A 27202-nucleotide genomic window follows, 5' to 3' on the forward strand; every position below is an offset into this window, starting at 1 on the left:
CCTGCTTGGCGACCACCGCCTCTTCGTTCGTGTCGCCCACCACCACGTACCTGCTTGGCGACCACCGCCTCCTCGTTCGTGTCNGTTATGAGGCTGAGTGAGGCTCTCTCAAATGTTATGAGGCTGAGTGAGGCTCTCATAACGTTATGAGGCTGAGTGAGGCTCTCTCAAATGTTATGAGGCTGAGTGAGGCTCTCATAACGTTATGAGGCTGAGTGAGGCTCTCTCATAACGTTATGAGGCTGAGTGAGGCTCTCTCATAACGTCATGAGGCAGAGGCTGACCTGGAGTTGATGTAGTTGAGGCATTTGAGGGCCTCACTAAGCCAGGAGTCAGTGCAGCGCTCGATGTCCGCCCGTAGCACATGCCACTTCTGCCGCATGTTGCTGTCTAGTAAACCTGCCATAAAACATTAATTTTTTTTATATATATTTTTTTTAAATGGCCTCCCACACTCACCATTCCAACAAAAAAGGAATTAATTTTATTAAATAAACATTAAATTAATATTATATTCAACATAATGCTGAATAACGGATAAAAATTTCATTGAGAATAATTCCATAGAACGGTACTAATTAGGAAGTAGTATAGGTCAAACAAATTAAGGTTTATATTTCTCCTCCCGCTTGGTCGAGTCCTGAGAAGCAGACATGAACAATAAATTAATAATATAACACAAGGGCAGTTATTTCTGTACTCGTTGTAAGTTATTTCTGTACTCGTTTTTTCTATAACAGTAAATAATATGTTAAAGAATATAGTACAGAATATAGTATAGAATACAGTAAATTATATAGTATAGAAGTATATATAGTTGAACTAACTGTCTGGATTATTTTTACAGGCGTTGTAAATCTTCTTAATTTGTCTATAACAGTAACGAATATAGCAAATAATATAGTATAGGAGTATACATAGTAAAACTGACTGCTTGGATTATTTCTGTATGCGTTGAAAATCTCCTTGATTTTTCTACAACATTAAAGAATATAGCAAATAATATAGTATAGAAGTATGTAAAGTAAAACTTACTGCCTGGATTATTTCTATAAGCGTTGTAAATCTTGATTTTTCTATTGCAGTAAATAATATAGCAAATAATATAGTATGGATGTATATACTCACTGCCTGGATTATTTCTGTATGCGTTGTAAATCTCCTTGATTTTTCTGTATCTGAAGGCGAGTTTCCTCATCCAGTCTACGCCGCCCCGCACGCCCGTGTTCAGGCCGATGCCCGCCGCGCTGTTGGCGCTCGCGAAGCCGTCCGTTGCGAAGTTGTATGTGCTGCGCGGGGTGAGGGAGAAAAATGCTAGTTATAATCTAAATAGTGGCTATGATGAATAGAGTAGTTATAATGATAATAGTAGTTGTATTGATAATAGTAGTTATAATGTAAATAACAGTTATAATTAAAATGTTATAATATAATCCGTAGCGAAGTTGTATGTGCTGCTCGGGGGAAGGATAGAAATGCCAGTTATAATGTGAATAGTGGTTATGATTTAACTAGCAGTTATTATGTATAGAGTAGTTATACTGTAAATATTAGTTCTAAGGTAAATAGCAGTTATACTGATAGTTTTATAATAAAATTTGAGGTCATTATATTTGTTCTAGATTTTGTGTTTTATTCGAAATCTTGTGTTTTGGCATTTCATATTAGTTCCTTAATGTCCCAACAATGTGCAGACATCACGTAAGAAAATTCAACAATGGGGGATTAAGGTAAGAAATATTGTGAATTTTTGACGAATAATTGCCATACTGCATTATGTATATAATTTTTGTAGGAGAGTTCAAAATAAAAAATTAAAGATTGCAAAGGGAAAATTGTTTTCGCGAATTATCTTGATTAATTAACTTGGTTAATTATCTTGGTTAATTAACTTGGTTAGTTATCTTGGTTAATTATCTTGGTTAATTATCATGGTTAATTAACTTGGTTAATTATCTTAGTTAATTATCTTGGTTAATTATCTTAATTATATTCATTACATGCATTAATTTAATTGTTGTATAACGTGACCACAAGACGTGATGATCTCACCTGAGGTCCTGGCCGTTGTCGTCAGACGCCACGTCATCGATGTGCACCTGGTCGCAGTTCTGCACGTCATAACATCGTCAGCACAACTATTAATGCAATGGCACATATTAACATTTATTTGTACCCTTCTTGACTATTCATGTACCCACAGTAAATAACTCCACACTAAGATTTTTATCTCAGAAATCAACATAAATCGGAACCTGAATCGGAAATCGAAATTTATTGCAAAAATTCTCTCAAGTCGACTCATTTCCAATGAATTTCCGGGTGATTATATATATTCAATCCCCCTAAATTGGCGTGATTTTCTTGTGAATTTCCATTTCAATATTCAATAAATTCCTATTAAATTGATTTTATTTTACAAGGAATATCGAACAAAAGACTATACTCAACTTGACCCACCTCGAGGACTTTACTACTTGACCCACCTCGAGGACTCTACTACTTGACCCACCTCGAGGACTTTACTACTTGACCCACCTCGAGGACTCTATTACTTGACCCACCTCGAGGACTCTACTACTTGACCCACCTCGAGGACTTTACTACTTGACCCACCTCGAGGACTTTACTACTTGACCCACCTCGAGGACTTTAATTACTACTTGACCCACCTCCTGGACTTTACTACTTGACCCACCTCGAGGACTTTAATACTTGACCCACCTCGAGGACTTTACTACTTGACCCACCTCCTGAACTTTACTACTTGACCCACCTCGAGATCATTGAAGAACATATGAACGTCGGCCAGGTCGAAGATAAGTTTCTCCATGAAAGACCCGAGCTGATGGCAGACTTCCCTGTCCTGTTCATGAAAAAAATGTCCATCTTTGTATGGCGAAGAACACAAAAATTATGTGCAAAATCCTTCACAATCACAAGTAAAAATTTTGTGGAAAAAGACTTGATAAGTGAAAAACCCAGTCGTGATTTTTTTAGCTAGAAAACGAATGATGGTCGTGCGGATTGACTGTGCAGAAAGGGCAAGCATTCGTTTATTAAGTATCCTTAGTGTCCTTAGCGTCCTTAATATCCTTAGAATACTTAGTATCCTTAGTATCCTTAGTGTCCTTAGTATCCTTAGTATCCGTAGTGTCCTTAGTATCCTTAGTGTCCTTAGTATCCTTAGTATCCTTAGTGTCCTTAGTATCCTTAGTATCCTTAGTATCCTTAGTGTCCTTAGTGTCCTTAGTGTCCTTAGTATCCTTAGTGTCCTTAGTATCCTTAGTGTCCTTAGTATCCTTAGTGTCCTTAGTGTACTTAGTATCCTTAGTGTCCTTAGTATCCTTAGTATCCTTAGAGTCCTTAGTATCGTTAGTGTCCTTAGTATATGTTTCGCACGTAGCAGTCCCAGGCTAAACACACTAGAACACTATATGCTAGGTAAACAAATCTACGGATTTCACAAATAATATTATGATATGGATAAATCTTGAATTAATTTTCAAACTATTTTCCTTCGCGGAAATATCTATCAATGAATAATGCGAGATTCAGACGTACGAAAACTCAAACCTGTAAACCTGATCGAATTCAAAAGACAAAAAATTCATTTAAACTCGACGCATTCAGCAATAAATGTCGAGCGCTGAGCTCAAACCATCAAAGTTCTAACAAACTGCAAGATAAGCTTCTACCGCGTATAATATTAAATCAGAATACCATCAAGATCATAAATTCAAATAAACGTTCATTCATCTAAATTTTTCGTACGTAAGTTTTATGTAAACTGGTCACAAAAAACCATCGTCATCGTAACATCACTACGTACATTATGTGGAACATTAATTCGTGTATTAGGTGAAAGAAAAATACGTGTGTCACGTGGAACACTATAATGCCTGGGTTACACGTTAGGGAGGTGATTGAGGTCAGGCGAGGGCAGATGTATGGAGGCGAGCTTCTCATAAACCGTACATATGTATATTTTACACAAGTTACCTAAATTACCTTTTAATATAGTTAATCTGTGCTTTCTCCGAAGTAATTTTTACATGCCATAAATATCCAGGGGTTGTGAGAATGCAGTATGAGAACCATATTATCCTTTAATTAATACCGGAGCCTATAGGAAACGCAACCTACTCCAAAGTTTGTTTGCGTTCAAATAAATTCGTCCAATGTCGCGTGTATAAAAGTCACGCATTTCATTGAAACACTACACAACTTATTCAAGATTAGCTGTACCAGAACAAGTGAAGCGCGAACTCTAATCCTGCCTCAACAATAAACAGCGAGCGTTTAAGCAGCACAGCTACGCAATAAATTTGATAGGAGAGCAGCATTTAGGTGCACATTATGAGCGTGTTTTGAGACTGCTAGCCAAACACTAGCTGCTCTACATGCATGTATGACTCCACATGCATGTATGAACATGTCAACATGGTCAGCTCTCACGGTCCCTGTACCCTATATATGCACCACCCTAACCCCCAGTAACACATCTGTTGTCGACGCTTTTTGTGCCCAACATACCCCTCAACCGCTGCCTTATACCCCACACATACCCCGCCAACCGCTGCCTAGCTTATCCTTGCCAGGGTGCGAATTTGTAGTGAGAATCACAGAAAATGTATGGTGAGGAGAACTATGACAATCGCTAAGTCTGTTGTCCGGACAAAAGACATCTTTGCATTGAGAATCATAGGAATGTATATCTATTGGCAATGAGACTAGTCGCCCTCGTGTCTACTTGCCTACTTATTCAAAGCATTTTTATCCAAGTAGATTTGCATAACAAGGGCATATTATTATCTATAGCATCTCATTCTCTGCAATTCTTTTGCATGACCGCCTGCATGGAGAGTGTATTTCAACTGTATAATTCAACATAAATTGTCCAATTTTCTCTAATTTTTCATCGGCATTTCGAGACGCATAATGTCGGAACATGACGGTTCAAAACTTAAAACACATTTTATAAAAATGTATCCTTTGCGCGGGACAATGACACTGCAATCACTGCAAAATGGCTTCATTGACTCCCTCGATCGCAAAGCAGCCTTGTCTATTATTTTCCTAATTTTGATTATTTAAACTGAATTTATATTTATTTACGGGCTGCAACCTAGAAACGGTTGATCACTGAGCTCTGCAGCCCTCGTTGTGGTGTGGGTTTGGTGAGAACGCAGCTGTGTACTTGACACTTCAGGCCGCAAGTGTACAAGTCAGGACACTTGCTCGCGCATAACACTTGTAAGTGAAACGCCACTATTTAATACCTTTCGCCGCAAGTGTACAGTCGGGACACTTGCTCGTGCATGACACTTGTAATTGAAACGCCATTATTTAATACCTTTCGCCGCAAGTGTACAAGTCGGGACACTTGCTCGTGCATGACACTTGTAATTGAAACGCCATTATTTAATACCTTTCGCCGCAAGTGTACACGTCGGGACACTTGCACTATACATTTACAACCAATGCGATATTCATCGCATGCACCGTGAAATTAAATAAAGATCAAGTCTACTCTGAGGTCAATTAAGTTCACCCATTCCTTACATTTGTTTATTGACAACAAGCGCAAGCAAGGGACTAACTCAAATATTGTCTTCATTTTGTGTCATCACAAACTCAAATGTTTAGGTGCATTAGATTTATCCCGACCTTGCATCTTGAGTGTTGTCTCAACGTTCATACAAGCAATTCAACTTGAATGCCGTTATTTCGAATAAATTATTTGAGAAGTGCTCAGGATTGAATTTTGTGCATTTCAAATATGACATACTGTAGGTACATAGCTTCGGCAAATTGGTTCACAAACCATACTATGAAGAACATAAAACTTAAACGTTTGTACAGTGGAGGTTGGCAACTCAAATAAACTGCTAGTATTATTTCATGTCACAAATGTGAAGAGGAATTATAGTGAGCCATTGAAAAGAGAAGCTAATTCTGTTTATTTCCAATGATGTTTTGTTTGTAGCACGACAAAGACATAGAATATATGCATAGATTAAATAGTCATTTATTCTAACAGTGGGAGGCGGTTACCCTCTCTTTCAATGGTATAGGGTACTGTATATACTGTACACGTACATACTGTAGGTATATACTGCACACGTACGTACTGTATATGTACTATACACGCACGTGCAATAGGATAAATCCTATACTTGATCTTCTTTTTCGGATCGTGGCAAAAACTTCTTATTACGAAATAATGGCAGAAATAAAAAATTGAGGCAACGATGAAGCATAATGTATGTTGCGGTGAGATTGACATTCACAATAAAATACGGTGAAGGACAATTAGAAATTTTATATAGTTAAGGAAATTAACTGCCTGTGACAGAAGTGATGGTAATGCATCGTATGAATCATATTTATACATAAAAATAAATCATATACATAAATAAATAAACTAAATACATAAATGGTATTTAGTTGAACAATAATGAAGAACAGCTATATATTCCATATTAAATATTGAATAGTTTGCAGTCATATGCCATGCGCAAGGAGATAGAAGACAGAGCAGCGCTGGTGACGAAGCGTTCGTGCAGAGCAGCGCTGGTGACGAAGCGTTCGTGCAGAGCAGCGCTGGTGACGAAGCGTTCGTGCAGATGACGAAGCGTTCGTGCAGAGCAGCGCTGGTGACGATGTTCGTGCAGATGACGAAGCGTTCGTGCAGATGACGAAGCGTTCGTGCAGATGACGAAGCAGTGACCGCATTGCTAGCACAGCTCCGAGCGTGTTTGCTGGCTTAAGCGCTGCACAGTTTTTTTTCGCCTCACTTCTTCCCCAACTGCTGAGGTTCCCACGCCAGGGGAGACGGCACCGACACCAGGGGAATACAATAGAGGAAGAGCGAACGCATGAGGAGCGTGAAGTGTGGGCATAGGTTGGGGATGAAGCGACGAATGGGGATGAATAATGCATGAAGAGCGTGAAGTGTGGGCATGGGTTGGGGCTGAAGCGATGAATGGGGATGAATAATGCATGAATGCCGTGAAGTGCGAGCAAAGATTGGGGTTGAAGGGATGAGTGAGGATGATGTGAAGGGTATAGGCACAGGTTGGGGTTGAAGGGATGAATGGGGATGAATTATGCATGAATGCCGTGAAGGGTGGGCAATGGTTGGGGGTTGCAGGGATGTATAAAAATAATATTAGACGAATGGTGGCCTGGGAGAGTGGGTTGGGATTGGTATAATTGAAATTAAAATCAATCCAAATTAATTTTATAACTGAAATCGGTAAGTTTATCCGGAAATTGATAGGTCGGTAAGCAATTCATGTACCGAAGAAAGATTCAATGCACATCCCTTCTGGCTTTTTCTCTTTTATTTGTTTCTGAAGGTATAATTAAGGATTCGCATTTTTGACCATGCATTTTTCAAGTTTTGGTGACGATGAAATATTTTTAAAGTCCAGTATAAGCATACCCGCCATGTGCACCAGTATAAACATACCTGCCATGTGCACCAGTATAAGCATACCATGCGCACCAGTATAAGCATACCCGCCATGCGCACCAGTATAAGCATACCCGCCATGCGCACCAGTATAAAAATACTCGCCATGCGCACCAAAGCACCAGTGAGACCGAAGAGAAACAAGAGACTCGATTGCGCTACAAATTAGCCAAGCTGTTGATTGTACAACCAATTGATGAGACGATGAGACTTAAATTAAACCAGCCATAATAGTGACACCACAATTTCACGCTCCGAGCAAGGCACCATAAAACTCCAATATATTGTTTAAATGCGGTCATACCGTACGTTTTAAGTGGAGTGGCAGCACTAGAAACGTCAAGCATTAATGTGTTCCGTTCGAGCAGTCATTGCTATTCCGATCACGTCGAGCGCGCGTGCTTTAAAACTAAACTTGCATTTAATTACATATGGACTGGTTAGGTTGTGTAGGACTCTTTGTGGCACACGGCTCGCTCCTTCGGGTCCTAAATTGCGTTAAATGCAATCCCATGAAATGAACAGCAGCGAATTATTTCTCACATGATGTCAGAAATAAAAAGCAACGGATTTTAACAGGGTTACATTTAAATTTTTGTATGACAGTATTGATCAGGATACTTCTGAGGAAATATATTTTACATTTCCATAGAGAGTGAGTGCAAATTTTAGCAGCTACAGTTAGAGATACTAAATGTTGCTCTCTCCTCAAATTGCAATAAAAGTTTTTTACATGTTGTAAAATAAAGCTATGGAAAAATATATGTTCAGATTTGAAATGCCTAGCACCATATCAAACCCGGTGGAAGTCTAGTAGCTTCTTCAAACTATCGTCAGTCATGAAAAGATCCGGTCAAATGACAGGAGTTTAGATCTATGAACAGGGCACGAAAAGGAAAAGAATCGGCGACAGGCCACATCAGGCCTACACTTCAGCGCCGACATCACTATGTTATGTTATGAATGTTTTCAATAAATATTGATAAATGTTGTTTATATATGCTGATAAATGTAAAAAATTGTGCGTGACTTAAAAAGCCTTTCCCGAATTCATCGAGCTGCAATTTCGGGATTTGGAGTTGAGAAGTTTTTCACAAATTATAAATAGTGCAAAGATTCAAGATACTGTCCACTATTGCGACAATCTTATAAATATTTACAAAATTCTATAAATATTTCACAATCAGCCATCAGAGAGCGGTTCTCATCAAAAAGTATATAGGATCACGACGATAAAATTTTGTTCGCCTTGTTTCTGACATTTTAAGTTGGAAATTTAAACCGCTAACATATATTTGTGCATTAAACGCTATACATAACACCTCATGCGCAATTGATTTGATCGACCCAAATATTGATTTTCATGAACATTGATATATAACTTGATACTGATACTCCTACTCAATGTATCAGTTAGTAACTTTAAACGATCTACAACTACTTAATTTATGAATACCTACATGATGATGCTATGCGATGCATGAATACCTACATGAAAATCTACATGCCAACCATACATGATGTAGAATTCCTGACCTTGCCGAAGCTGTGATACTCCTACTCAATACAAGATTGCCTACATGATGAACCTACATGATCTACTTCTACTCAATCTATAATTACCTAAATGATGGCGGCCCTACATAATGTAGGCTAACCGTGCCGAAGCTGCGAGACTCCTACTCAATGTATGATAACGTCCAACATGATGATCCTACATGATTCACTTCTACTCAATCTATGATTACATAAATGATGACCCTACATAATGTAGGCTGACCTTGCCGAAGCTGCTGGCGAAGGCGCCGGTGAGGAGGGCATGGAAGATGATGATGGTCTCGTCCAGGTCCCAGATGTAGACGCGGTCCACTTTGTTCTCCTGGTCGTTGGGGGACTGTGCCCGTCTGCTGCGCTGGCTCCGAGTCCGGCCTGATACATGCGTTACATGCAGTGAATTAATGGGAATTATCTGGGGATAGGATAATTGCGCCATATTGGTAATTGGTAAGTTAATTGCGCACAGTATTGGTAGCTCTTAACTATTGAGGAAGGGGCAGTAGATTTGGAAAAAATAAATGAGGCATAAAAATTAATAATGAATATTTTTCCATTTATACTTTCAAATGGCAGTTTTTTTTAAAGCAAGGGTGAGACATCACATTACATGATCATGAATTCATACTTTGAAATGAAGAAGTACGCTAAATTGCAATGAATGCTTAACAGACAACTGCACGCTTATAAAAATGTATGCGTCATACTGTACAAATAGTGACACATTTTTGCACATGTGTAAATCGGTAAGCAGACATTAACTTGTTATCGCTGAAATAACGTTTCAAAATTTATTGGTGATGGTACTTTTGCTGCTCAACCACGACTTGAATTCTACGCAAAGTGCAAAAGAAAGGTAGGAAAATATATGCTTTACGCAAATGAAGCTACAAGAACAATACGCAAGTTTAATTTTCGTATTGTTCTTGCGTAATGTTTTATTATTATTGCGTATTATTCTTGCGTTTAAATTGCGTATTATTTCATTAACACACAAAAACTCCCTTGCGTTTAATCTTCAAATGTTCCCTCAGCTTTCGAAGCCATTGTAATTGTGCAATTTTGCGAGCTGAGATGCTTCCTGAAGCCTATTTGCAAATTGGATGCGCTCGCCTATAATGGAAACTTCTCCTCAAAAGCCTGATTGAAGACCAACTTCTTGGGACAATTTTAAGCGGGAGTTGTACGGAAGTTTCCAGGCTCAATTTACAGGCTTAATAAAGGCAATAAAATGTCGGTTTACTGACTTCGTCTAAAATTAACTCGAGTGTAGAAAATTTGTCCTTTAACTCGTATATAAATTAATCATTCAAGTTAGGAAATGATAGGAAACATTTATGCTTTAAAAGTTTAAATGAAATAATATCACCCGGAGATCGCCAAGATCGAGAGATCGAGATTTATATATATTGATTCAGCGGATATTAAATAATTGATGGTCATTAATGGTGAAGTAAATAAATAAAATAATTCTTCGAAGATTAAAGTTAGAACAATCCAATATAATTCAACGAATAAGAATGAAGCTGCAGACATGAGATTATGTTTAAAAGTGCGTGAAGTACCGCAAGTAATATACATTTATTAGAAAAAAAAAACGGAAGTTTAGAGATTTTTCAGACGTCGGACGCTGGATCAGTGCACTCAAAGAAATGAGGGGGACTTTGTCCAAACAGCGACGCACTTTTTACCCTTGCATGAAGTCACCCTGACCCAGCTAGGCCCTGAAAAAAGGCGTATCTCAGCTCCGTTCACTCTCTGCTCGTGCACAAGGTACTCAAGCGTGTCACCATTTGGACAAGTAGGCCAATATTTTTAGCACATTTTCTCGCTTATGGAAAAAATGCACTATTGTGCTCGCCATGTCCGTCCGTCTGCCTGTCTGAGTTATATTTTTTGAGTGTAGAGGCGCCTAAGGCACAATCGATACTCACCGGCATCCTTGAGAGGGGACGGCGGGCTGTCGCCGCTCTGGAAGGCTCCGGTTTCTGAGGGAAAAATAAAGCAAGGAATCATGTTTGGCAATTATTTCCGGAGCAGCAGCAGCTTTCCAGGAACATTTTTCCATTTTTCCAGCTTGGGAAAAATTTTCCAGAAGACCTTGAGGTATGCCATCACTTCGGGAGATGAGGGGAGCTACAGCGCTAACACTCAGATAAACGAATGTGTGAATTGTCCAAGTAGTGACGCACGTGACACACTTATCTTACCTACAGCAGGAGCAGAGAACGGACGTACGTAGCACTGATACGCCGTAGTGTCGAGCCATAATGGGGTCGAAATGAGCCACACACGGGCAAAAAAGTGCATCAAGGTTTGAACAAATTCTTATTCATTTTTAGCGCATGTTCTCATTTATGGAAAAAAATGCACTATTGTGCTCACCATGTCCGTCTGTCTGTCTGTCCGTGACCTCAAGTTTTCGTCGACGAGAAAATGCGCTCTCTGTCACTCACTGCAGTGAGTACTGAGTTATATTTTTTTAAGTGTTTGACTGTGGTCGAGTATAATATCGCCCTTATTGACGGTCTTGTGTTTTAAATATCTCGTTGAAATGTGTAATGTTGAAGAAGAAAAACTATGCGCTCCTTGTTAGAAAAAACTCTAACACATAGTAGTTGCAAGGAAAACTTGTCCGGCATAGGTTCCTCGGAACATATTATATAAAATTTAACAATGTTCGGGACTTTCTCCAGTACGCGCGTCTCAAGTTTTTTGTTGCGCCGAATTTATATTATGGTTCTACTTTTTGAAAAAAATTGCTGCTATGGTCAGGGACTTACCATCATGGATGGTCCCAGGAGGCATCACCACCTGGTAGGTGGTGGCTGCAGCAGCTGCAGCTGCAGCAGATGGCAATGTCAGGTTGGCAGCAGCTGCAGCAGCGGCTGCTGCACCTGCAGCGTTATGATGCACGGTGTTGCCACCTGTCGTGCCGACATTTCCGTTAGCGGCCGCCATGTAGGGGTAGCCTTGGCTGTAGTAGTATCCTGCCGCGGCCGCCGCACCGCTGTTCGCGTACGCCGAGTAGTACGCCGCAGAGTCTAGTCCCTGCGATTTGGACAACACGCAAATGAATCAAAATTGTTTAGTTATCTCTCATTGATATTAAAGAAGTTCATCAGGATCTTTACCAAGTGAAATCATCTGTACATAATTGAAATTGGCACGAAGTAAAGGACAAAGAAAAAATCCTGCTTAGAGATGGAAACTCTAAGGTTATGTATGCAGGTATGTCAGTGACTGAACTCGGTAGCTACTGAGGATAACCCTTTCGGAGAAGATCAAAGAGATTACGAATAGTCACTCTGTCAATAGAATGAAGATCACAAACCAAAAAAAAAACAATGTTTAAATTTCTTTACATTTATAGAAACAAAGAAAGCTATGGCAAATGGTTTGTTGGTGAGCTTAGGCCACCTGTTGCGTGGCGTAGCTCTGGCTGGCGGCGCCGGTGAAGGCGGAGGAGTTGTAGGGGGTGCCATAGTAAGGGTTCTGGCAACTCTGGGAGCTGTTGCCAGCTGCAGATGTAAAGCCGCTATAGCTGCCTAGGTATGAGGCAGCTCCTGAGGAGCCGAGGGAGCCCGAGGAGCCGAGACATGATGATGACAGGCCGTTGGAAGAGCCGACTGAAGAGTTCGATGTTTTGCTGTGGTTGAGTTGCCGCGTTGAGCCTTTAGGGAAAATAATAGAGATTAATAAAGTTCAAGAATGCAATGAAAACTTTAGGGCTGCACGCACGTATTTTGTTCATAAGACCCTTGTTCGTAGGTACAAATATAGAATAAAGACTGTCTACATCAAATATATCAAACATACTTACTATACACACCCTCTACATCAACCAAAAATAGTGAATTTGTGCCAAAAATTAAATAGAGTTGCCGAGAGCTTACGTTATAAAGTGAGCAGTTGTTGCTGCGTGTGGATAAAAATCCCCAGTACAGAGATTTACCATGAAAGGTTCGGTCGATAAGTAGTTTGTTCAAGGATCTGAACACTCGGAGAACAAAGTTGGAGTATCCAAAAGACTTATAGAAAATGGTGAGAAGATTAGCAAAAGATTTAGCAGAGCTCAACTTAGTTACCCCTAACAGTAGTAGTAGTAAATGGTTTGCTATTTCGCACCGGAGATCAAAACATAACATTGCCAGCATGGCGGAAGGTCTCAATTATTTCAAGTTTCTTAAATCAAAAATCGTTCATCACCCACAAGGGGCGGAAGGTCTAAATTGTCCAGCCCGCTGAATCTGTCGCGAAAGAAGCAGCGTTAGTATCTCAAAGAGACGAAGTGACAAGGAGGGACATGTGAAAAGCAACAGAAACTAAGACACTCGAACAAGAGGTCGCTTACACGGGACGTCGGCCACCCGCACGGGAGACAGAGAATGGAAATGTAAGGAATACTACCTTCTTAATACTTGATGTAAGGAATCCTACCTAATTATTAACTTATAATAAGAAATCCTACCTACTTAATAACTTAATGTAAGGAATCCTACCTACATAATTACTTAACCCGATAACTGAATACAGTCTGACATCGCGAGCTCTGCGATGGGGCGCTCAGGAAGGATCCCCCTATAGGAGCGCGAAATCCCATAGGACTTCTAACGCGCACAGACACGCGTCAGAAGTCCCTCCTGAGAGGTATAGTAACCCCTAACAACCCGACAGGCATCGAACGTTGATTAAACGTCGTTTCAATGAAATCAGCTCGACATGAACAATATTGGATATATATCAAATTGGAAATTTCAACGTCATTTGCCTGGAGCGATATACTTATAGCAGTAGGGTGGTTTTGCACCCAGCAGCATACACCCGTAAAGTGGTCCCACATAGTTGTAGCAGTAGTATGGTCCCACATAGTTGTACCAATAGAGTGGTCCCACATAGTTGTGCCAATAGAGTGGTCCCACATAGTTGTGCCAATAGAGTGGTCCCACATAGTTGTAGCAGTAGAGTGGTAGCAGTAGAGTGCTCCCACATAGTTGTAGCAGTAGAGTGCTCCCACATAGTTGTAGCAGTAGAGTGCTCCCACATAGTTGTACCAATAGAGTGCTCCTACATAGTTGCACCAGTAGTGTGGTCCCACATAGTTATACCAATAGAGTGCTGCCACATAGTTGCACCAGTAGTGTGGTCCCACATGGTGCCAGTATTGTGGTCCCACATGGTACCAGTATTGGGACATCCCACTTATCAGTCATCGTCCACTTACCAAGCAGGTACTCAGCTCCGTACGCTGCGTACTGGGAGTTGGGCACGGCGTTGTAAAAGCCTGCGCCCGCCTGCATGTAGGACTGACTGCCGTAAGCCTGCATCGAACTGCCGTTGACAAAAAAATGTCAATTAATCATACAAGTTATAGGTGTTACAGTTGAAAAATATGGACCACTCATTGATGTAGTATTTACAGCAGTGACGCTATTATTCAGCGTACCATGAATCACCGCGGCACTTATAGCAGGGAAGCTTTTACACCAACCACTCATTCTTGAGGTAGTGATGATAAAAAAGGTCACAAAAATCATCATCGAGATGCTGTGCACATTAATAAATGAAATTAATTCACCACATTATTAGAACAATGGTAATAATTGTAAACTCAAAATAGAAACAAATATAGGGAGCACTTGCCTGGAATGCAATTGCAGGTATGAAGCAGAGAGATCAGCAGAAAGCTTATCGGGTAGAATATATTGGTTAAATGAGTCTATGTTGAAGCCAGCGTCGCTGTCGCTGGCCGCTGCCACTTCTGACTTCACACCTGCGCAGAGATGACAGAAATATCGTCAGTTTAAATCAACACTTTTGATGTGATGTTTTCATGGTATCTTAAAAAACAGAGTTCAATAATCGAATAATTTGTAGATTAAAAGTTGATTCACGTGATATTTACGAAGTAAGGGGAAAGTAATTCGATATAGATTTGATTATTTTTTGCCTAATTCCAGCCCGTTGCATAAAACCTTTAGTAACATTCGAGCATCGAAGTTTATTGATACGGCGTATAACATTACAAGGGTTCTAAATTAATCAGCTTAATATTTGGATTAATTGAATCAAATAACATTACAAATAAAGAACTAAATAAAAATACTCACAGAGTTGGTTATTAGACACAGCAGAAGTGACGGGATTATCAGGAACATTGTGGCTTGGAAGATTGTTGTTGTTCTCGACGCAGCTGGTGTCAGGAGGTAGCACTGATGCTAGCCAGCTGTGATCAGCGCCCGACAGCGCCGTGCCTTCTGACGGTGAAGGAACCGATGAATCTGCGACGTATTTACCTCCGCTACACGACGATGACGAAGTCGAAGACCCAGGAATGTAAGACGAAGGAGTTGACGAAGGGCATAAAGATCGCGGCGAGGAGTCAGAGGAAATAGCAGACACGGTATTCAAGATGGTGGAGGTGCTGGCCCCGACACGGGGAAGGGCGGATGAAGGAGGTGACGAAAGAGACGGTGAAGCTGTCGTGGCGTCACCAGCGGCCATAGACTGGCCGGTGTCGACCCGAGTCTGGTGAAGCTGTTGAAGCTGCTGGTGATGTTGGGGATGATGATGTAGTGTTGATATCTGCTGTTGCTGGTGGAGGTGATGTGGATGGTGTTCAGAAGTCAACGGGTGCGGTAAATCAGACAAATCTACCCCTTCTGACGCAGCGCTGTTGACAAGGTCTGCGAAGTGGGACAAGCTTGCGGACGACACGGCGGTGGCGCAGAGGCCGAGGTTGCCGTTGCTGGCGGTCTCTGATGGAATGGGGCGGTTGGGGGAGACGCCGCTGGATGTGAGGGCCGTACGGTCTGGCAATACCTCACTGCGGGAGGAAGAGGAGGAGGACATACTTAAAAAAGAATTATAGGTTTGTACGATGGAGGGAATGAATATGAGGCCGTATATAGTATCTAAATTAGTTATGAGATCGTGACTCCGTTAGCCAATCACAGCCGCTATATTTCTAAAATGTACGGTGGAGAAGAGCCATAAATCAAGAAATTCGGTAAAAAATTAGATAGAATGAAATTAGACCCCTGGTCTGAATTATTTCATAATATTATAGTTTGGTTAATAGGACCAAGATGTTCCTACACTGTAAATCAACCAAGATTACTTAAGTGCTACATTGATGATTATAAAAAATAATCAAGTCGACAGAGTCAGTGAACTGTTCTGAGCTCACTCATGCTTGAACAAAAAGTTCCAATTAAAATTTTCAAGAAGAGTTTAAATTTATTAAATTTTCGACTAGAAATTGTAGCATAAAATAGACTCAACTTTGCCGAATACTAATAATTAGTCTAATCCTTATAGTAATGAATAAAAACAAGAAAAGACAATTCCCGCATGACGACTAACGTTTGAATCTACGAAGACTTAAACTTTTTTGTTGAATCAACGATGAATGGTCTGGCATCTAACAGTTGGACGAGCTTGCTTGCTTCCAATGTTCCTTCATATCAACAGTTTTTGTACAGACGTTGTTCAAGTTATCCGCGATACATGGGACTACAAAGGATAACGCAGTCAATCAAGCGTAAACGAAACTACGTTCGGGCCTCGACGCTTGTCTTCATATTAAGGGTAAGATTCAATGTTTTTATGATCATCATTGATCATAAAAAATGTAAGCTAAATCACTCAAAACTAGAATATAATAAAATATAAATGTAATCTTGTTGGCTCTTGTTTTGATTTCGATAAAATTTAAATATGATCTAAATCACTCTTGCCTCGAATTTAAGAAAATAGAATCTAAAAAAATTTCAATCTCTCTTGATTAGTTGAAATTTCAAACAGTAATATTTTTTATTTTCAGTTTCGCCTCTGTATTGACCTAAGACTTGATGGTTTTGTATTAACCCATCGTTATCATAATTCTGAAGAAACTCGCAAGTAAATCATGGTAATTATGATTGTTGAACTGCAGCTAGAAGGTATTTAAATCAAACTGATTTCAGTTCTTTAATAAACGGCATACTTGGTGCTATATATGGTGTGACCAACTATAGATGATACTTTGATCATCTATATCTTCTGTATTTAAATCAAACTGATTTCAGTTTTTTAATAAACGGCATACTTGGTGATATATATAGTGTTTGACTAACTGTTGACGATACTTTGATCATCTTTATCTTCTACTTAATTATAGATGATCAGATCTGACTGTTGGAGGTTTTGAATGACGAATTTAAGACAAGCTTAACACACAGACTCTAGGCCAAAAAACTTAAATGAACAGGCAGTTTAAAAATGCAATAATTGGACACCTGAATAAAATTCAGACTTGTTTACACTCTTACATTAAGATATCCGAAATATATATTTACACGCTTTAAAAAAACTCGAAAGTATTCTTTTTATTTTCATCCCTCCAGGTAAATGACGTTGAAACAACTTTACGTACGAGTTGATTTCGTTAAAATAACTTTTAATCAAGGTTATACCAAAGCCAGATGCATGGTGGGTTTAATCCCGAACTAAAAAAATTCATAGCCGAAGTCAAGGGTGAAATTTTACCCACACAATGAAACTTGAAGAAAACTTAAAATACAATAAAAAAACTAGGAAAAAATATTTAATTACGTGAAATTTTTCCCAACACAATAAAACTTGAAAAAAACTTAGAATATAATAAAAAACATAGGAAAAATAAGTAAAAACGCGAAAAATGCGCATGCGCAGTGACGCGTGAGCGGCGAACGCGATGTGAGGCGACAGGCTTCATGCGCAACACGCGCGCCTCTCCTGCATCACCGCGCATAATGAGACAACAGTGATGCTGGTGATGACAGTGATGCTGGTGATGACAGTGATGCTGGTGATGACAGTGATGCTGGTGATGACAGTGATGCTGGTGATAACAGTGATGCTGGTGATGACAGTGATGCTAGTGATGACAGTGATGTCATCACTAGCATCATTCATCGAGCTGTTCTCATTACTCATTCAGTTCTCATTACGCGTGAATACTCATTCATCGAGCTGTTCGCAAATATTTTAGTAACGCAAGTGTAGGAGCTTGAACAGGAACATCGCTAGAATTAAGTGACTGTTACCGAAAGCTCTGAATTTATTCCAACCAAAATATATACAACGATAAAATGGTGGTGACGACTTAGTATTTGCATATAGTATATTCGTACTTACAATTGTTCTGTGTTATGGATACTATAGGCGGTGTGAGGTTCTAGCGGTAGTTGCTTCAAAACGATGTTAATGATGTAGAACAACAGTACAATGTTAATGATGTATAGCAACAAAACAATATTAATGATGTGGAACAACAGTACAATGGTAATGATGTAGAACAGCAAAACAATATTAATGATGTAGAACAACAGTACAATGTTAATGATGCAGAACAACAATACATTTTCGCATATTTATTTCTGAGGAGAAGTAGAATTAGAGTTGCTCGTAGAATGAGGCGAGCGCAATCCGTAGACTAGAGTATGAGGGAAGGTGTGTTTTTTTTCTTTACCGGCATGAATAATCTTCATGCAGTTAAAAAGCGTTAGATTAAATGGTTTCTTCTCTCGGGTAAGATTATATAGTTTTGCCTTTAAGGTAAGAATATATGGTATCTTTGAGGCAATATTAAATGGTTTCCTTAAGGCAAGATTTATTTAGGGTGAGATTATTTATCCCAGTATACATTTAGGGTCATGTGCTTGTACAGTACATGTGCTTGTACAGTGATAATTAATTAATTGTGTATTAAATGCAAGCAGTAAGCCTTGATGTTCCATGGTATAATTAATAGATTAAAATGTCAAGAAGAAAACAATCAAAATATTATGGGCTTCAGATATCCAACTTATCGTAGAGAAAAAGAATAAAATTAGGACGAAAAACAGAGTTAAAATAGATTTTTTGCCCTCGACAATTAATCTATGCTTGGAAATATTGAGATAATATCGGTATTTAAAATGCGCATGCTTCAATATAAGCGTTCATAGAAGCACCATACAAATTCATTCTATCAATTAGATTAATAGATTAATTAATAGATAATGCTCTACTCTCGTAGATTAGATTAGTGCTATATACGAGAGTAGAGCAATTTGATCGCATTATTATGAAATGTTTGTTTGTTGCTTCTCTGTTAAGTATAAAACATGCATGTATATTAAAATAATCATTGCGATCTGTTGACAGCTTTGGCTCGAGATATGATTTTAAAATTTGGAATTCTATATATAGGCGATATTCTATGTCGCTGACCAAATTTAACCATCGTCACAAAATTCTGATTAATTGTCATCGTCACATTAAAAAATTTATAATATAACCCCCTCAAATATGAGGCCGAAGATGACTATTTTGGGCGTGAATAACATGAATCTTGCACAAAAATTCTTCATTTCATGGTAATTTAATTATTTCACTATTCATTCCTCCGTGAATTATGAGCTGGAAACGCACGTTCAAGATATATCGTGTACGAGAAATTTATAGGTTCTGGATTTTTTTAGACAGTCATAAATTTTCATCTAAAATAACTTTAATTCACTATATATCGAAAAAATTATTCGTCATTGCCAGATAAAGAAAATATACACTTCATGGAAGCGGCGTTCTTAGCTTCTGATCAAATATTAATGGCAATTACTTGGAAACAAAGTAAAAGAATTCCGTTGCCTAGATAATTTTCTAGGAATCTGTGCTATGTCTTGAATATGGTATTAATGCTATGAAACACCTATACTTGTGTTAATGACGCATTAAACCTCGTTTTACTCAACAGTATGAAGCACCTATACTTGTGTTAATGACGCATTAAACCTCGTTTTACTCAACAGTATGAAGCACCTATACTTGTGTTAATGACGCATTAAACCTCGTTTTCCTCAACAGTATGAAGCACCTATACTTGTGTTAATGACGCATTAAACCTCGTTTTACTCAACAGTTGAATGGCGGCGGGGAAATTAGTGGGCACAGCGTCTTCATGGTGGGCATTGACGACAGCTCTCAGGGCGAGGCTCTCAATGGAGGCAATTCTCCGGGACTCAGCGCAACAAAAGCGGCTTTTGTGCCCTAAACTAAACTGCAGGGAATCTCGACAAGCTCCACTTCATTGCTGGCACGAACAAAACCAGTCCAGCGTGGCTGGAAGTGGCGTGAAGTGAAGGTATAAAGGTGGCTGGAAGTGATGCATGGGTTGGCTGGAAGTGGCGTGAAGTGATGGTATAAAGGTGGCTGGAAGTGGTGCCTGGGTTGGCTGGAAGTGGTACATGCATGGGTGGCTGAGAGTGGCGTGAAGTGAAGCTAAGCATATGAAGCAGTTCGCTTCATGTGGCAAGCTAAAAGCGTTGATTAGTGGGGTGGCATTAGGTCTCAATTATGATTTAAATAAAATTTTAACAAGCTTCTAAATTTCGCTAGGTGCTTTCTGGTACTTCATTTCACTATGTCCATTTGATTTATTTATTAGTAACTAGTGATGATCACGAAACCTATAAGAGACCATTGGCTGAACGGTTTACAACGGCTCAGTTAGCTGAAGGCCCTTAAAATAGATAGACTTTCAGGCCCTTAAGTTCACGATGAAGCGAATATTTCATCCTGAGAAATCGAATATTGCGCATGGAGTCAGTCAAGTGATTCCAGTGAAGGCAGTCAAGTGATTCCAGTGAAGTCAGTCAAGTGATTCCAGTGAAGGCAGTCAAGTGATTCCAGTGAAGGCAGTCAAGTGATTCCAGTGAAGGCAGCCAAAGAATTCCGATGGAGGCAGCCAATGGATCCCGTGAATGATCCAAGCCAAAGGAATCCATTTAGTCATTACTCGTCCTTCACTGATTCAACCCACACTTCTACACCACAAATCCCAGAAATACACCCCAGTTTGATATAGGAATTCATAACTTCATCATCACACAACACTAACGATGATGATGTTGTGTGATGATGATCATCACACAACACTGTCAAAATAGCTATGCCTCTTTTGCCCTTTCCATGACCCAGTTTGGCTGGGAAAATGCGCGTATCAGTGCTACGCGCAATAAGTAAGTCACTTTTTGGACGATATGACCTAACCATTTATCTGTGTGAAGAGCTACACGAGGCAGAGGTCGGAAGCTTGGCTCCAAACAACAGTCGCGACGAAGAGCTGAAGTGACGTCAGCTTTCCAGCGAGTGCCAGAGTTTTGTTTTCAACCTCGAGCCTTCAAAGGGAACAATGAAGGCAGTTCACTCAGATAAATGTATGGGTCATAGTACACAAATGACTCACTGTATTACCCATAACGCGAGCAGAGGGCGAACGTAGTACTGACAAGCCCATATATACAGGGCAAAACTTGGTAAGGATGACCCGGGCAGAAAAGCGCATCCATATTAGGACAAAATCAATCTTGTTTCTCTGAGAGCGCAAGTCCCACGTGAGATGCTGGCCTGATCTGCTAATCCGCTTCTGAGAGCCCAGATCTCAGGATAGACCAGCCCAGATCTCAGGCTAGACCAGCCCAGATCTCAGGATAGACCAGCCCAGATCTCAGGATAGACCAGCCGACGAGTAACCGTCTTACCTTGTGGTATGCCAAGCATGCACTAACGTAACAGCCATTTGACGTTGAATTAACGTTGATTAAACGTCAATAACCGTTGTTTGAACGAAATCAAATCTTAGAAAAAAACATTATTTTTCAACGAAATCAAATATTTAATAAACGTTATTTTAGCGAAATCAAATCTTACAAACGTTATTTTATCGAAATCAAATCTTAATTAACGTTATTTTATTGAAATTAACTCGCATTCAACGTTGTTTCGAAAAATTAACCCGTAATCCCGTTGTTCTAACAAAATCGACTAGTAATCAACGTTGTTTCATCTGAATCAATCATGATTGAATGTAAATTTGCTCCAATTAAATTAATTAGGCTAGAATAAACACTGTATTTAGATGTCACGTACAGAGACTAAGAAAATTGAAAAAATTTACTCGAACTTCAGGAAGGACTTAATAGCATTTTCTGGGAATCAGGCGCAATCAGTGAAGAATTTAATCAGGAAATTAATTTCATTGCCATGGAATTGATGCCAGTGGAATAGGAATTTTTAATTCAAAAGCCGATGTGAATTATAAAATGAGGAAGAATTCGAATCCCGATTTTATTGTTAATTTTAGATAGGCCTAACAAGAAATGACCTGCGTATAAAGCTTTAGTTTTAGGCGACTGTTATATTCCTGGCCGTTGTTTTCGTCCACTGTTATCTTTCTGTCCGTTGTTTTCGTCCACTGTTATCTTTCTGTCCGTTGTTTTCGTCCACTGTTATCTTTCTGTCCGTTTTTTTCGTCCACTGTTATATTCCTGGCCGTTGTTTTCGTCCGCTGTTACAAACCTGTCCGTTCTTTTCGTCCGCTGTTACAAACCTGTCCGTTCTTTTCGTCCGCTGTTATATTTCTGTCTTTTGTTTTCGTCCGCTGTTATAAACCTGGCCGTTGTTTTCGTCCACTGTTATATTCCTGGCCGTTGTTTTCATCCACTGTTATATTCCTGGCCGTTGTTTTCGTCCACTGTTATATTCTTGTCCGTTGTTTTCGTCCACTGTACCTAAAAACAGTCAATCTTACCTTAAATAAACAACTTAATTTACCCTAAAAACAGTCAATCTTACCTTAAATAAACAACTTATTTACCCTAAAACAGCGACCAGTTCAGCACGGCACGAAATTCAGCCCACGACTGGAAGCTCCTCAGGAGCGCCCACCGCACGACGCGGCTATGCTATTCCTACGGCCACAACGAGTAGGACTGTAATTGGTCGATGAAATTTTAACACGAGGTGGTTATTGGCTGTTGTGTTTACGATAGCGTAGCTACTTGAGATAATTCTATCAGTGGGTTGCTAAGCTTAATGATGGTAGAGCTTGCAGGTAAGAGTTGCATCAGAAATGCAAGTATAATGCTGATGGAGTCGAAGCAGGCAAAGCGGCAGGTACAGCAATACACAGCAGACATAGCAGCAGCAGCAGCATACGGAGCACAAGCAGCAGCAGCAACATACTGTAAACACAGCAGCAGCAGCAACATACTGTAAACACAGCAGCAGCAGCCGCAACATAGAGCAAAGACAGCAGCAACACACTGTAAATACAGCAGCAACACACTGTAAACACAGCAGCAACACACTGTAAACACAGCAGCAACAGCAGCACGCAGCAAACACAGCAGCAACAGCAGCACGCAGCAAATACAGCAGCAGCAGCAACATACTGTAAACACAGCAGCAGCATACGAAGCAGTAGCAGCAACACACTGTAAACACAGCAGCAGCATACGAAGCAATGATACCTTATTGATCAGCGGCGGGGCATCCTCCTCCTGGCGAGGCATGGGAACACTGGGCACCCACCGCGGGGGGGAAGAGGGGTACAGGGAGAGAGGAGGGGGAGGGAGGGGCAGGAGAGGCGGTAACACAACGTTCAGAGGCAGCATTCTCGAACAGGCTTAGCAGATAATAAGTGTTAGGACGATCGTAAGTCCTATGACGGTTATAAGTCCTATGACGAGGGCAAGTCCTTGGTCAATCGTAAGTACCAGGGCGATCGTAAGTCCCAGGACAATCGAAAATCCCAGGACGATCGCAAGTCCTAGGATGATCCTGGCGAGTTGAACGACCAAGCAAGTTGTTTGATTGCTACACGAGTTACGGCAAGATAAACGTATGAGCTCCAGCCATCCGTCGTTGAAATAACGTTCATTAAACGTTTGTTCTAAGAACTAAACATTGTTTCAACGTAATTTGATAGGCATGGTTTATGAATATTATAATCTCCAGCCTGACCGCTTGTCTCGGCGGTATATGCATGTCAATCCAATATTGAGAATAATGATATTCATCTTTCATCACTAAGAGAAATGTACGGGTTATATTGTTCGTATAGTGACACACTTTCTGCATACGCTGATTTTTTCCAGGCAGAACTGGGCCCCTACAAAGGCATCGCCAGTTGGACAAAAGCCCATTAATTTCTCTGCGTGACAGGGAGCCGCTTGAGTCAGCCCTCCAAATCCTCACTAATGCGCTTATGTTCAGGCGTCGTCGCTTAGTAAGCCAGAAATTAATTTAAATAGCAATATATTGATAAAAATCTTATCTTCGTCGCACAGTACATTTTGAAATATTACTTTTATACAATTTTGTATGATGTATTGCTGCTCCATGGCGCATGGAAATGATAAAAAAATATAACTCAGTACTCACTGCAGTGAGTGACAGAGAGCGCATTTTCTCGTCCGTCCGTCCGTGAAGTCACGGACAGACAGACGGACCGACATGACGAGCACAATAGCCTTTTTTCCATAAATGAGAAAATGCGCTAAAAACACAGACAAATGATAAATCTTGAAGCACAGATCGCCATGATAAAGTATAACATCAAATTTTTGATCTCCCAACAAACACAAAAATATACTAACAAATTTCTATTTAAATTTCAGTTTAAATTCATTTAATATTTTAAAAATAAATTTTAATGCAATTATAGGATCAACCTTCGATCTACACGAGATAATTGCCTCTGCTAGAGTCCCTTCACTGAAAGTTGAATTTTATTATATATTATCCACGTACGTGCCGTATATTGGAATATATCGATGTAAAAGGCAAGCAATATGCAATTATAAACATCTTCTATACAAATATTCATGCGTATAGCAGAAAAAGCATGCGTTGTTAGCGACGTACGTTATCAAGTCCAGGATGCACTCACACGCGACGGTGTGATTGAAGTATGATCTTTAATTGACGTTATTGATGCGAGATTAAATATTGAGCTTCAATGGCATTACGTTGTTAAACTTGTTATACATGAAACGTTAATTGTATCACGTTATATATGTAATGCTAATGGCTATATACATTATACATTAAACGCCAATGGATATACAATATATATGAAACGTTAACGGTATCACGTTGCATATGTAACGTTAATAGTTAAACGTTATACATTGAACGTTAATGGCTAAACGTTATATATTAAACGTTAATGTCCATCACGTTATAAATGTAACGCTAAAGCATATACGTTAGATAAGTGTAACGCTAATTGTATCATGCTGTACATTTTCCGTTGATGGCATATCGTTATTTGCTCGGCCATCAGCATTTGCCGCAGCCACAGCAACGCTATAGCCTGCGCAGGGGCGTGAGGGATCACCTTACAGGCCGCCTACCAGCCACTGCGTGCAATGCGTAAACTGCGTGCAGCAAGTATACTGCGTGTACTGCGTGCAGCGAGTAGACTGCGTGCAGCGAGTATACTGCGTGCAGCGAGTACACTGCGTGCAGCGAGTACACTGCGTGCAGCGAGTACACTGCGTGCAGCGAGTACACTGCGTGCAGCGAGTACACTGCGTGCAGCGAGTACACTGCGTGCAGCGAGTACACTGCGTGCACTGCGTGCAGCGATTATACTATGTACACTGCATACGCTGTGTACATTGCATACACTGCATTCTAAAATCAAAGCTTGCTCTCCGCACACCGCATACACTGCATGCACTGCGTACACCTCAATGCGCGGTCTGCATGCAGTGCACACAGCGTGCAGGATATCCACGAAATTCCTTCTCGCCACGGCGCTGAAATTCCGAGCCTCGCGCGATGTCCCCGACAGTTCGTACAGGACCGCTGCAGCAACACACACATGTATTTCTGTACATGTATACATGTATAACACATGTGTTATACATATGCATGTCTAACATATGTAGAAAAACACACATGCATTTTACCTGATACTTCATCTCTCCTGAGATAACGATACCCTTATGACTCACTATCGAGGCAATGGTTTCATATGATTGAAATTATGAATTATAACTGTATTTTAATTTCATTTGCTTATAACTCGCCGCCAATCGCAGACATATACTGAATAATAACTCGCAGACATATACTGTATATACTATACAGTACTGTATGTATACTGTAAGTACTATATATATGCTCGACCCCTCCATATGATTCGGCTACGTAAATACAATAATTTATTTCTCGTATGCGTGAGTCTTGCCTTGCGATCGTCGTGATACTCGAAGTCATCGCAGAACTTACGACCACTGCAGAACTTACGACCACTGCAGAACTTACGACCACTGCAGANACTCTACTCCCATTTCTTCCCTCACTCTACTTTTCTCTTCCCCTCACTCTCCTCCCCTCTGCCTACTCCCCTTGATCCCTAACTCTACTCCCCTTTACCCCTCACTCTACTCCCCTCTTCCCTCATTCAATTCCCCTCTTCCCATCACTTTACTTTACTCTTGCCCTCACTCTACTCCCTCCTCCCCTCACTCTATTCCCCTCTTTTCACCCTACTCCCCTTTTCACCTCACATTTATTTTCCACCTTCAATCCCCGAACACAAGCCTCCCCATGTTATTAAATACTTTTCTTCCCCACTTCCACTCCCGCTTCCCCATAACTCCCCACGCCCGAACTTCGTTTCAATGCCATATTTTTCCAGCGCAGTCAGCATGAAAAAAAATTATTTTCTTTGAAGAAAAGAGACTAAACAAATTTACAAATTTGTATTCAAAAGCAATCAAAACGTTTTTAACCAATCTAAACGTTTTTTAAAGGTCATTATTGGTGAGTCAAGCATTTGTCGGTGAATATATTTTGATATATAAATCATAAATGTAATTTTACGAAATCCTTTTTGTTTTATCTTCCATTAAAACGACGGCGACAAATTTTGGAAAAGAGTTAACGATAACCAAGATGTACGAGGAGAAATAATTATTCCAATGGAACTTTATGTTATAATTATTATTATAAATCTAAAAAATAATCATAAATTATTATATTATATTATATACATATACAATATTATATTATATGTATATTAAATCATAAGTCTTAAATGAAGGTTTAGTTCGGGGAAATGACAAGCAGGTGCGGGACTCTAATCCCCAAGTGGTACGCGCACATGGCGCACTCCCCACACACTTGTTGTGTGGGGAGGCAGCAAGTCCCCAGAGCGGCGGCTTGTGAAGTCCCCATCCCTCCCCAGGGCACATCCTGTGAGGCTGTAATGAGGAGGCTCTCCCACACCCACCTGCTGAGCCCCAACATGTGTGGCAATACCGGCGCCTTCCCCGACTCTTGGGGCTGGTCATTAGCTCTACGCGCGGC

General features: G+C 40.1%; 1 protein-coding gene across 1 annotated transcript in view; it reads right to left on the reverse strand.

The window, feature by feature from the left end:
• Nucleotides 1-265: 265 nt before the first annotated feature.
• LOC108669142 (eyes absent homolog 2) overlaps nt 266-27202 on the reverse strand; it is a 33660-nt gene continuing 6723 nt past the window's right edge. Inside the window, exons 2-12 of the mRNA XM_018156440.2 lie at nt 15145-15860; nt 14678-14807; nt 14259-14365; nt 12455-12708; nt 11818-12085; nt 10969-11022; nt 9261-9409; nt 2777-2866; nt 2053-2111; nt 1129-1289; nt 266-399 (exon numbers count right to left, since the gene is read on the reverse strand). Coding sequence (XP_018011929.1) covers nt 266-399; nt 1129-1289; nt 2053-2111; nt 2777-2866; nt 9261-9409; nt 10969-11022; nt 11818-12085; nt 12455-12708; nt 14259-14365; nt 14678-14807; nt 15145-15538 — 1800 coding nt within the window. The 5' untranslated portion in view covers nt 15539-15860. The remainder of the gene's footprint in view (nt 400-1128; nt 1290-2052; nt 2112-2776; nt 2867-9260; nt 9410-10968; nt 11023-11817; nt 12086-12454; nt 12709-14258; nt 14366-14677; nt 14808-15144; nt 15861-27202) is intronic.

Source organism: Hyalella azteca, unplaced genomic scaffold, assembly GCF_000764305.2.
Source record: "Hyalella azteca isolate HAZT.00-mixed unplaced genomic scaffold, Hazt_2.0.2 contig8634, whole genome shotgun sequence".
Classification (NCBI taxonomy): domain Eukaryota; kingdom Metazoa; phylum Arthropoda; class Malacostraca; order Amphipoda; family Hyalellidae; genus Hyalella; species Hyalella azteca.